At 38.4% G+C, this 12,077-nt stretch overlaps 1 protein-coding gene across 1 annotated transcript; it reads left to right on the top strand.

The window, feature by feature from the left end:
• The first annotated feature begins 841 nt into the window (after positions 1-841).
• Positions 842-10,475, top strand: LOC116521525 (vomeronasal type-2 receptor 26-like). The gene is made up of 5 exons (XM_032236186.1): positions 842-1,120; positions 4,757-5,614; positions 6,922-7,149; positions 7,840-7,966; positions 9,577-10,475. Exons 1-5 carry the CDS (start codon positions 842-844, stop codon positions 10,473-10,475), a joined length of 2,391 nt encoding a protein of 796 aa, XP_032092077.1.
• The last annotated feature ends 1,602 nt before the right edge of the window (positions 10,476-12,077 follow it).

A 12,077-nucleotide genomic window follows, 5' to 3' on the forward strand; every position in this document is an offset into this window, starting at 1 on the left:
AGAGAGATAGAGAGATAAATAGAGAAATACATTAGATAGGTAGGGAGAGAGAAGTAGGTAGGTAGATAGAGGGAGGGAGAGAGAGACAGAGAGAGAAACAGTAGGTAGGTAGGGAGAGAGAGTGAGAGTGAGTAGGTAGGTAGGTAGATGTTTCCAGGTATATTTATCCATGCGCTGGAGAAGGAAATAGCTGACAATCTGCAGCATCTAAGACTTTCCAAAAGGAAAAAAAGTTTTTGCACTCTGCAAACCTCCCAAAAACGGCCCGTTTTTCACAAAAACAGGCCCATTTCCCCCCCCAAAAAAGAGGCATGAATAGCCTTGGGGGAGCTTGCAGAGTGCTCCTGGGAGGGTGAGGGGGGGGCAAAAACAAGCAAAAAACCACCCATTTGTTTTGCTCATTTCTGCCCTCCCCAGCCTCCAGGAGCTCTCTGAAAGCCTCCATAAAAGGATGCATGGCCATTGTGATGAAGGGGCAGGGTTTCAAGAGGCAAAAAAATACTGTATTTGATGTATAAGACACACCCAGATTTTCAGCCTATTTTTTGAGGGGAAAAGGTGCATTTTATACTCCGAAAAATACGGTAATGTCTTTGAAAATATCAATGAGTTTTATTTTTGTCATACCATAAAAAGACATGCCATCCTAATTGGAGATTGTGATCGTCTAAAAACAGTAACCTTCTATGTCTAAGAGTAATCCATTCTCTCACTGATGTTAATACAGCAACTTGATAAAGCTCTCAATCAGATAGGCCAAAGCCCCCATTATATTTAGATTTTTGCAACATTTTCAATTGTTAGTTATATTGATAGTTTTTGTTGTAGTTCTTTGCCAAAGATGTATCAGCAAATCCTTGCTTTGGTGTTTGCTGTCAAGGAGATCAATGGGAACCCTGAGCTCTTACCAAACATCACATTGGGTTTCCACATTGTGAACAACTATTTTCCTGCAAGGATTACCTATAAAGCAACCCTGAGCTTACTTTCTACACAGCAGAAGTTTGTTCCCAACTTTACCTGTGATTTAAAGAAAATATTTATTGCTGCTATTGGAGGACGTTTGACAGAGACCTCTTTCAACATGGCCACAGTCCTCGCCAACTACAAGACTCCACAGGTAGATCCTTGAGATGGAGCCCTAGAAATCCCAATTTTTAAATTTCCTTTCATTCATAAAGCACCTTTAGGACACTTTCCAGAGTTGACTTTCAGTGTGGAAAATCTAGGAGAACACTGTATTGTAGATTAAATTAATATAAATAGAAATAATATATAGAGATGAATAATTATTTAGAAATTAAGATTCCCCCAGATAAAGAAGATTAGCAAATTCCTGTTGGCATTGAATTTCAAAGTGGTTGGGGCACTACAGAAAACACTCTTTCTCTCCTACATGATACTTGATTCCCTTCAGATAGTTAAACAAGAAGACCTTTGCATATACGTATATACTCGAGTATAAGCCGACCCGAATATAAGCCGAGGCACCTAATTTTACCCCCAAAAGCTGGAAAAGTTATTGACTCGAGTATAAGCCTAGGGTGGGAAATGCAGCAGCTACCGGTAAATTTCAAAAATAAAAATAGATACCAATAATGTTTTTGAATATTTATTTCAAAGAAAAAATAGTAAACTAGCTCTGTAAGATAAATAAAGATATGAAATTAATCAAGTATTGCATTTATTTTTCAAAATGAATGTACAATTTTTTTATTATTTAAGTTTTGTACCCCATCAAGGTATTCAAAGCAGTTAACAGATTTTTTTAAAATTGAAATCTACTTAAAAACTGGTGTTAATTTAATTCAAAAAGCCTGGCTAAAAAGGGAATTATCCTTTTCTAAAACCAAAAAAGAAAGAAGAACTGCCACAGGATTGTATTCCATAGTATTTAATCAATGCATAGCTTTCAAATGTAATCCAAATTATATATCTAAACAACATTATAAATCATTTAAATATCAGAAGATTCGAGCATTGTTTTTTCTGATCTCTTGGCAGAAAGAATTTGTACTGGCATTTTATGGAATTTAAAATGATTAAGTCCATGACACAAATTGCACAATAGGAAATCCAGGCCAGAATGCATTTAACTCATTGTATCACCAGGGACTAGAATTTAGCAGGCCCAGGGAAAAAAAGTAGGTAAAGCCACTTTATAGCTAAATTTGATACCATTAAAAATTAAATAGGATTAAAATCTGTGGTTTATAATTTACCAGTTGTGTCCACCCCACTCCTTTCACTGGCGTTAGCCCGCTGCACCAAGGGGGGCACGTAAGAGGAAGGGGAAAATACAAGAGTGGCCACAGCTAAGCACGCGGCAACCTCGACGTCTAAGTGGGCAAGTTCACAGCATGCGCGCCCGCACGTCTGAGACAGGGCATAAAAAGGGAAAAAAAGGCTGATTGGACCCAGCTCTGTTTGGGGCGCAGGTGTGGTGCGGAGGACTTTCTTCCAACCAGTGGAACCCCCTGGCGCAATTGGGCTACGATCGGCGGCCGTCCCTGCTACAATCCACGCCGCCTGCCACATCAGCGGAATCTACTGTACGTAATTCAAGAGATCTTAATTTTGACAGCGTTGTTGGGATCTGCGGTGAAGAAATTACTTTAATCAGTGAGGTAAAGTTCTTTCTTTCGCTCGCCCGAGCTCTGATGAGGGGGAAAGAGAGGACTTTTCTTACGCCTGCATCAGAGCTGCAGGGGGGGGGGGGGAAGAAAGGACTTTACCTCACTGATTAAAGTAATTTCTTCACCGCAGATCCCAACAATGCTGTCAAGATTAAGATTTCTTGAATTACGGTAGATTCTGCTGATGCGGCAGGCGGCGTGGATTGTAGCAGGGACAGCCGCCGATCGCAGCCTGGCTGGGCTGGCAGGGACGGGCGGAGGGGATGCCCAGAAGTTTTTCAGGCTGCTCCCAGATGGGAAGGGAGGGGGATTGTAAACCCCTTCTACACCCTGGCTCCTCCTCTTCCAGAGTTCAGGCTCTCTTTCTTTCTTTCTTTCTTTCTTTTTTTCTTTCTTTGAAAGAGAAGCCCAAATTAGCCAAAGGGGGGAAAGCGAGTGAGCAAGGGACCCCAGGAAACTAGACTCGCTTGGCTGGACTATGTACGCTTCTTGGCTTAGTTGCTTTCCGCGCGCCTGTTAATATATTCACAGAAACAAACCACGGCAGTTTTCCCCAAGGGCAATGCCGAAGAGCAGAGCCCGGAGAGAAACCAAGGAAGTCACGGAGGGCATTTGCCACTTTCTCTAGAAGGTTATACGAGCTTCCCTTTCAAATGGGAAGGGACGGGGGGTTGGCTGGGCTCTTCCCAGCAGGAAAGGGGGTTGTTTGAAACATTGGGACCGGGGGAGGGGTTGGTTTTGTTTTGTTTTGAAAGGAAATCTCGACCTGTTACAATCGTCCTTCCCAAATGAGCCGAGGAGGACAGCGGCGAAAAGTTTTCTCCAACATTTAGGGGAAAGTCGCAAGCAGCATTGCCCTCACAACTGAGGGGAATAACGCCGTTCCACTGGGGATCGTGGCCACCTTTCAGAAACTGAGCGCAGTTTTGCGCCCGGTATTCTTGGAAGAGGTCCCGTTGGAGCCAGAGGGGTTTTTATACGAAGAAAGGAACTGCAAACAGTAAACGTGACGGCCCCAAGGAAAGGAGAGGCTGAGCCACGGGAACGAAAAGAAAAAGGGAGGGGAAAAAAACCCGCCCTCTTCCCCTTCCAGGTTTTCTTAAAAAGCAGGCAGCGCTCCTTGGCCGCAGGGCTTCACAGGGACCTTGCCCCCTCCCACTGCTTCGCTCGCTCGCTCGCTTTCCCCCCTTTGGCTAATTTGGGCTTCTCTTTCAAAGAAAGAAAGAAAGAGAGCCTGAACTCTGGAAGAGGAGGAGCCAGGGTGTGGAAGGGGTTTACAATCCCCCTCCCTTCCTATCTGGGAGCAGCCTGAAAAAACTGCTGGGAGGTATGTGGTTCCTAGGTCAGCGGCGCGTGGGATCAAACTAGGAAGAAACTGGAGGTGGGGGGGAGCAGTTCGAGAGACTATGGAGAATATGGACTTCAGAGGCGGACCAGAAAGAGGTCCCGACAAAGATCCGAGGCTGAATTCGGCAGTGTTTATGGATCAGGGTCAGCCCCACCAGCTGGCGACAGGAGAGCAGAGAGGAGCGGACGGAGCAGAAGCAGCCCCAGGGCTCCGCTGCCGCTCCCCGCATTTTCTGGATGGGGATCCCTTGGAGAGGGGATTCCTTCCTGCGAGACCCCGTCCAGAAAATGCAGGGAGCGGCAGCGGAGCCCCGGGGCTGCTTCTGCTGCGTCCGCTGGACAGTGCGGCTTGGAAGGGGGCGGGAAGAGCGGGGGGGCTGGCGGTGGCTGGCGGTTGCAGGCTGGTTCGCCTCCTCCTCCTCCAACAGGCAACAGCACTGCCGGATCCAGTTGTAGACTCGAGTATAAGCTGAGGCGGCTTTTTTCAGCCCAAAAAGTGGGCTGAAAAACTCGGCTTATACTCGAGTATATACGGTAATAAATGCCTTGCTTTCAATTTTGTGCTATGTTTTAAGTGTTTTCACATTTAGTTAAAATGAACTCAGACAGTAGACAATACTTTAAATAGATATAATATTGCAGGCATATGCACTGGCTGTATAATTTCCACCTACATGTCAGTGCTGACTTTCTGCCTTACCCATGTTGAACATGAATCCCATTTCATATGACAATATAATGGTTCTGATTATTTTCTATATATTGACTTTCAGCTTGCCTATGGAACATTTTCTTTAGTACAAGATGAGAAAAATCTATTTCCATCCTTGTACCAGATGGTTCCAAATGAAATGCATCAATACACTGGGATTATTCAATTACTTCAGCATTTTGGATGGATATGGATTGGTATCTTGACTGTGGATGATGACTATGGGGATATGTTTTTGCAGAAAATTGAACCGTTGCTTTCCCAAAACAGCATTTGTTATGCTTTTATACTTAGAACACCCCCAAAGGCATATATAGATGAATATATACAGTTAATTACAATAGAGTTAAGATATGAGCAACTCTTTATGGATGATAAAGTCAAAGTGTGTTTAATCTATGCCCTAACTCCAGCCATGCAAAATCTGAGAATGATCATCCTTGTAGCATCTTGGACTTCACTGCAGCCTTTGGGTAAAGTGTGGATTGTAACTTCCCATTGGAATTTTGAATCATTGTCTGTTCAGAGAGTTTGGGATATACAGAGTCTCTATGGTGCCCTATCATTCACAGTTCATTCAAAAGATCCCCCTGGATTCCAAGAATTTCTTAAGAGTGTAAGACCATATTGGGCAAAAGAAGACAATTTCATTCAGAATTTTTGGGAGCAGGCATTTGACTGCCCATTACACATTTCCAGTATAAATGAAGATAACAAGGTATTGTGCACTGGGGATGAGAAGTTAGAGAGTCTGCCGAGTATATTATTTGAAATGAGCATGAACGGACACAGTTACAACATTTACAATGCAGTCCATGTTATGGCACATTCTTTGGATGTCTTACTCAAGTCCAGATCCAAATGTAGAAATGTTACACGAACAGAACAAGTAATATATCAGGATTTTAAACCATGGCAGGTATTTTATTTCATTTCTAATACATAAAATTTATTTGTTTAATTGTATCATCATATATTGGTCTTTACACATAAACCTCGTGGGAATAATGTTACACAGCACTGTTGAATAAAAAACACTTCTCCTTTTGAAAATAAAAGCTCTTATATTAGTAGTTGTTTGGTAGGGATATTTCTTTCTTAAATAGGAAAAATGTAACTACTCATTTAAATTAACTTTGGTTAAGGATGGAGAGTTTTTCTATTCTAGAGAATTTACTAGACCCACAGCCTTTATACAGGGATGAGCATTGTTTTTTCCCTAAGACCCATAGTTTTACATGTCATTTTGGAATCTAGAAATCATAGAAAATGTGCCAAACTATGAAGTGAACCTGTTGAAGTGGTAAAGAACAATATGTTGAGATTAATTTTTTATTATGTTTAGTGGTCCCCAAACTTTACAGCTTTGTTTATTGGGGGGATGCCTGGGAAAAAATGGTTCTGTGTGAGTCGCAGATGTGCAGCTCCACTTGCACAAGTGGCGGGCACTATCATATGTACACATTAAGGTCTATTTGTCCAAGCATACAAATGAAAGTTTATTTGTCCGAGCAGTGGGCTTCATGGATAACAGTGCCTCTCCATTCATTCTGCAAATGGAGCTGCACATTCAGTAATGTGCTGTTGCTCAGAGGCAATCCATTTTTGTCAATGAGGACTGGCCACTTTGCCATGGAATTTGAGAAACACTATTGGAGTATCCGCTCTGCAGTCCGTTCAAATTCTATGCAGCCCAAAATTGTGAATCATTGTGAGTTAATTTCCCTCATGTTCCTGAAAAATCTGCTATTCATAAGACCCATTATAATTTATATAGCATAAATCTTTGCTTTGAAATATCAACAATTATGTTCAGCATTTTTTAAAAATGGGGCTAACATAACAGTGGTTAAAAGAGAGTAATGGTCAACAATTAATGAGCTGAAAGACAGATACTGATTGTCATCATACATGTTCCACATTGTAAAATATAGAAGATGTAGGATGACAACCATTTTGGTTAATGTACTAGACTACGAATTGGAAGATATGTATTCTATTAATGTTTAGGCACAAAGCCAAATGCTGAGCTTAGACCAGTCACTCTCTCTTAGTCCTAGAAAGAATGCAATGGCAAAGCAGTTGTGGACCTCTTACCAAACAACATGAAGACACATCCTAATTTGCATTTTTCAAGCAGGCTAGTTCATCTTGAAATAGTTTTATGCAGTTGTTATGATTACAAAGTCTTGCTGTTAATTTCTTTCTTCTTAAAAAAAAACATAGTTCCATTCTTTCTTGAAAAGCATCGTATTCAACAACAGTATGGGAGACATGATTACATTTGATGAAAACAAAGAACTGATTACGGGTTTTGATGTTGTAAACTGGATTACGTTCCCCAATAATTCCTTTTCTCGAGTGAAGATTGGAACACTGGAACCTTGGTCTTCACCAGGCAGAGAATTAACTCTTGATGACAATCAAATTTTATGGCACAGAAGCTTTAACCAGGTGAATAGTAACTGCAGATTGTCAACTAATAATAAAAGTAAAAGCACTATTTGGAGCCATTGTTAAAGGTTTGATCACATTGCTTGCAGAACAATTGTTACACAAATGATTATACTTCTTTGACATGGCAACTGGCTCAATGTCCCATTGTCACATAATAATGATCTGCAGAATTTTTAGCCAATTAACATTAAAAAATGCCGATTTGGCAGATTTTCTTAATATGCAAAAATGGTTGCATATTGAATTTTTGTTGTAAAATAGTTGCAAAAGTTGAATTTCTCACACAATATCTTGACTTTGAACTGAAGCATCTTATGACTGAAATTCTGCATCCCATTATGTTTGTATATCTGGGACTATCTGTAGATCCACATTCTGGTTTTAAACATTCAGGCTGTAAAAGGTCCTGGATTGCATTTGCTCATTTTCAGAAAAAAACACAAAACTAATCAATCCATTAAAAGTAATCCAAATATCTTTCAGATCCTATGAAAACATAATTTTCTGCCATTCTAGGTCTTCTGCTAGAACATCCAAAGAAATCAATGCCATTCCCTTTCATTAACTCAAGTTTCCTCATGTTCATTTTTTCTGCTTCTTCATCCTGGTTGTGGGTTTACTGTTTTGGAAAGTTTTACTAATGTAAGTACTTTATTGTCTGCTTCTCTCATACCTGTTATTGTTCAGGTGCTTCCTCTTTCTGTGTGCAATGATCACTGCTATCCAGGCTCCAGCAGAAAGAAGAGGGAAGGAGAGAAATTTTGTTGCTATGATTGTGTACCCTGTTCAGAAGGACAGATCTCTGATGAAATAGGTAGGACAAAAAGAGAAATTTCTCTTACAAACAGAAAATCCATCCCAGAGCTCTTATTTATTCAAAGACAACCATTGAATCACAGCAAAAACAAAAGTACACAAGGGAAAGACCTCTCCATAATATTCCTTCTTTTCTCTGTCAGTTTCCCCCTCAGTATCTCCTTCTCATGTATGTACTGTATATATGCAGTTAAAATTTTAAACAAAGGATTTAAAAATAAAATAGAATTCTTTATTGGCCAAGTGTGATTGAACACACAAGGAATTTGTCTCCAGTGGATAAGCTCTCAGTCTACATACAAGCAATATCTGATCTATCATGATCATAGTCATCATAAAATACATACATCATAAATTATAAGATATAACACATAGTGGTAGTCATAGGATACTAAATAAGTAATAAACATAAATCATACTAGGATACTAAATAAGAAATATAAATCATAAGATACAAGAAAAAAGTTATAGTCATCAGAAGATAAGGAAATAGATAATAAAAAAATGAGAGGAATAATAGTAAGACAGCCTTACTAGATAGTTTGACAGTGTTGTAGGAATTAGGAATTGTTTAGGAGAGTGATGGCATGGAAGTAAAACTTTCTTTCTTTCTTTCTTTCTTTCTTTCTTTCTTTCTTTCTTCTTTCTTTCTTTCTTTCCTTCCTTCCTTCCTTCCTTCTTTCTTTCTTTCTTTCTTTCTTTCTTTCTTTCTTTCTTTCTTTCTTTCTTTCTTTCTTGTGTAGTTGTTCTGGCATGCAATACCCTACAATATAATTTTGAGGGAAGTAGTTGAGACAGTTTATGTCTAGGATGTGAAGGTTTGTAAATATTTTCACAGTGCCTTTTCTGCCTCGTGAAGTATGTAGGTCATCAATGGAAGGCAGCTTAGTAGCAATTGTTTTATGATGACATATGGCAGTGTAATCAGTAGGGCATAAATGAAATTTGAAGGTATTCATTCATAGGCCAAGGCAACAGTAGGTAACAAATGATCTGAGTAATCTGTGAAATAGATTTAACCTTCCACTATTGAAGGACTAGTCTCTGAGCAAAACAAAACAAAAAGATGTGGTTTCCATTGTTCAGCTATGACTTTCCATTGAATGGAGATATAGTTAAAAAATTAGTGCAAAGGACAAACTAATGTATAAGATGTGACAAAATATAATTTAGTGAACTATTGCTCTCTTTACATCTGCAATAATATGAGAATTTAGAGTTTCCTACTAAATATGAATTCTAACAAAAATAGTTGATCCATTAAAACTTTTAATTTGGCTGTCCAATATCTTGTTCCAACAATTTCTTAAAGACTCTTAAAAGTCTATGAATAACCTCATTTTACAAATGGAGAGAGGGGACAGAAAACACTTTTATTTGATTTTCAATCAATATCCTATGTGTATAATGAATGAGGTTTAAATTTACATTATAAGACTGATGTTTGCTTTTTCATTGAAAACAATAATTGCTATCTTCTCTTCACAAAATGGATCACTTGTATTAACATGAACTGTACTCTAGCTATTCTATCTGCATGTGCTGGCCTAGATCGGCTAAGAACTAATAGAACTAATATTGGAAGGATTTCTTTTTTCTTTTTTCCAGATATGGATGCCTGCAGGAAATGTCCAGAAAATGAATATCCCAACAACATCCAAAATAAATGTATTCCCAAAGTGTTGACCTATCTCTCTTATAACGAACCTTTAGGAATTCTCTTTGTTACTGTGGCTATTGTTTTCTTTTTGATTACAGTCCTTGTGCTTGGTATATTTTGGATGCATCAAGAGACTCCAATTGTCAAAGCCAACAACTGGAGCCTCACTTGTATCCTCCTCATTTCTCTTCTACTCTGTTTCCTCTGTTCCTTCCTCTTCATGGGGAGACCTGAACAGATGACTTGTCTTTTCCGACAAATAACTTTTGCCATTATCTTCTCAGTGGCCCTTTCATCTGTATTGGCAAAAACCATGACTGTGATTCTGGCATTTATGGCAACTAAACCAGGATCTGGGTTGAGGAAATGGGTAGGAAAAGGACTATCCAATTCTATTGTCCTTTCAGGTTCTTTCATCCAGGTGGCTATTTGCTCTGTTTGGTTGAGTACCTCTCCTCCTTTCCCAGATACAGACCTGCATTCACTGAAGGGAGAAATCATAATGGAATGCAATGAAGGCTCAGTGATCATGTTTTACTGTGTACTGGGTTACATGGGCTTCCTGGCTAGTGTCAGCTTTAACATTGCTTTCCAAGCCAGGAAGCTTCCCAGCAGTTTCAATGAGGCCAAGTTCATCACCTTCAGCATGTTGGTCTTTTGCAGTGTTTGGTTGACGTTTGTTCCAACCTACCTGAGCAGCAAAGGGAAATACATGGTAGCTGTGGAGATCTTCTCTATCTTATCCTCCAGTGCTGGTTTACTGGGGTGCATATTTTCCCCCAAATGCTACATCATTATATTGAGACCTGATATGAACAAGAAGGAATGCTTAATAAGAAAGCAATAGTAACTGCTTTTTTTGGTATTAAATGAAATATTTTTGGTTATTGTGAACTGTTTTTTTGGAGGGGTGGGTGGGTTTCTGTACATTAATCAATTTTGATGAAATTTAGAAAAACCACCCTGACCTTGATTTAACTTAATTTATACACAAAACTTGATATGGAAAAAAGAAGCCCTTAAAATAGATCTGTTTCAAGATAAAGAATGGATGTGTTCTGTTCAGTTTAAAACCAATAATGATTACCTGAATGTAAATTTTGATTAACATAAACATAAGTGTCAGTAATATCTAATCTGATAGAAATTTTCCTTCATCGTATAATTCAATATAAAACTCAGTCCAAAAATCCAAATATTTTCCCATTTCTCAATCATTATATTATAGCAAAAAAAAATATCCATTGAATCATATAACCTTTATCATAGTTATTTCCCAAATTCAGTTTCAATAACATTTTGTAAACCTTATTCCTAATATGTTTATCATTAAAACACAACACCATTTGAAATTTACTTTTTCCACATTTAAAGCCACATTTTTCTTATCTAAGTTAAAGTTATATCTTCATTGTAGATATGAACCACTAACAAACATGTCTTTCTGTTTCCAATTCCTACTTCTTGTAAGAAGTTTCACTTCAGTTTCATTTTTTCACTTAAGGGTTTAATCCCCCCAATTGATGTTGTATAAAAAATAGAGATGGTAATTTTATTCCACTTGCCCACTGACCCCATTTTAATAAGAGAAGAGAACTTACTGATCTGTGAAATGTTTAAAGAATTTTACTTTGTCTTCATTTGTGCATAAAGTAAAATACTTTATGTACAATAAGGGATAAAAGAAAGAAGACAATTAAAGGAATCCAGGATGGGTTAGTCCACAACAAATAAGGACAATGAAAGCACAGTTCACTTAGACATAATATCTGACAAAGTAGATCACAGCTTACATCTTGATAAGATAGAACAATCTGTGATGAAAGGTATCATGATCAGATGGATTTGCAACTAGATGATGAACCACACTCAGTGGAGCTACACCTACATGGAGGACAATATTCAGTGGGGTATCTCAAAGTTCTGTTTTAGGCCCAGTACTCTTCAACATCTAGGATGTGAGTGCCATATATGAATCAGAACTAGATTGATTTGTAATAAAATTAAAACAAAAGGAATATAAATCTCAACTAGAATCTCAGTATACTGAATTGGATCAAGCTATGGAGATGAGGGCCACAACAATCTCTTTGAATAAATCTGGATCGCAAATTTGTAAATTGGAATATCATTGTGGCTAATGTACCATTAAAAAAAACTAAACAAAATAAAATATATAAAACCACAGTTGCATCAAAGTTTGTTTTTGTCTGATGAGCAGGTCAATATGTGGTTGTGGAATTATGACCAGAGTGGTTAAATCTAATATTGTTGGGCTTTATGTGCCACATGACAAAAAGGATTTTTTTCACCATTTAATGGACCAACTTTATTTTTCATATCAAAATTAGTTTATACTGGGGATTAGAATGATATAATAGCCCCTAGCTAGATGGATCTTCAGAGAAAGAAATTAAACATAATCAGAATAAACTTCCAATTCTTTTTA

Source organism: Thamnophis elegans, chromosome Z, assembly GCF_009769535.1.
Source record: "Thamnophis elegans isolate rThaEle1 chromosome Z, rThaEle1.pri, whole genome shotgun sequence".
In the NCBI taxonomy this organism is placed as follows: Eukaryota; Metazoa; Chordata; class Lepidosauria; order Squamata; family Colubridae; genus Thamnophis; species Thamnophis elegans.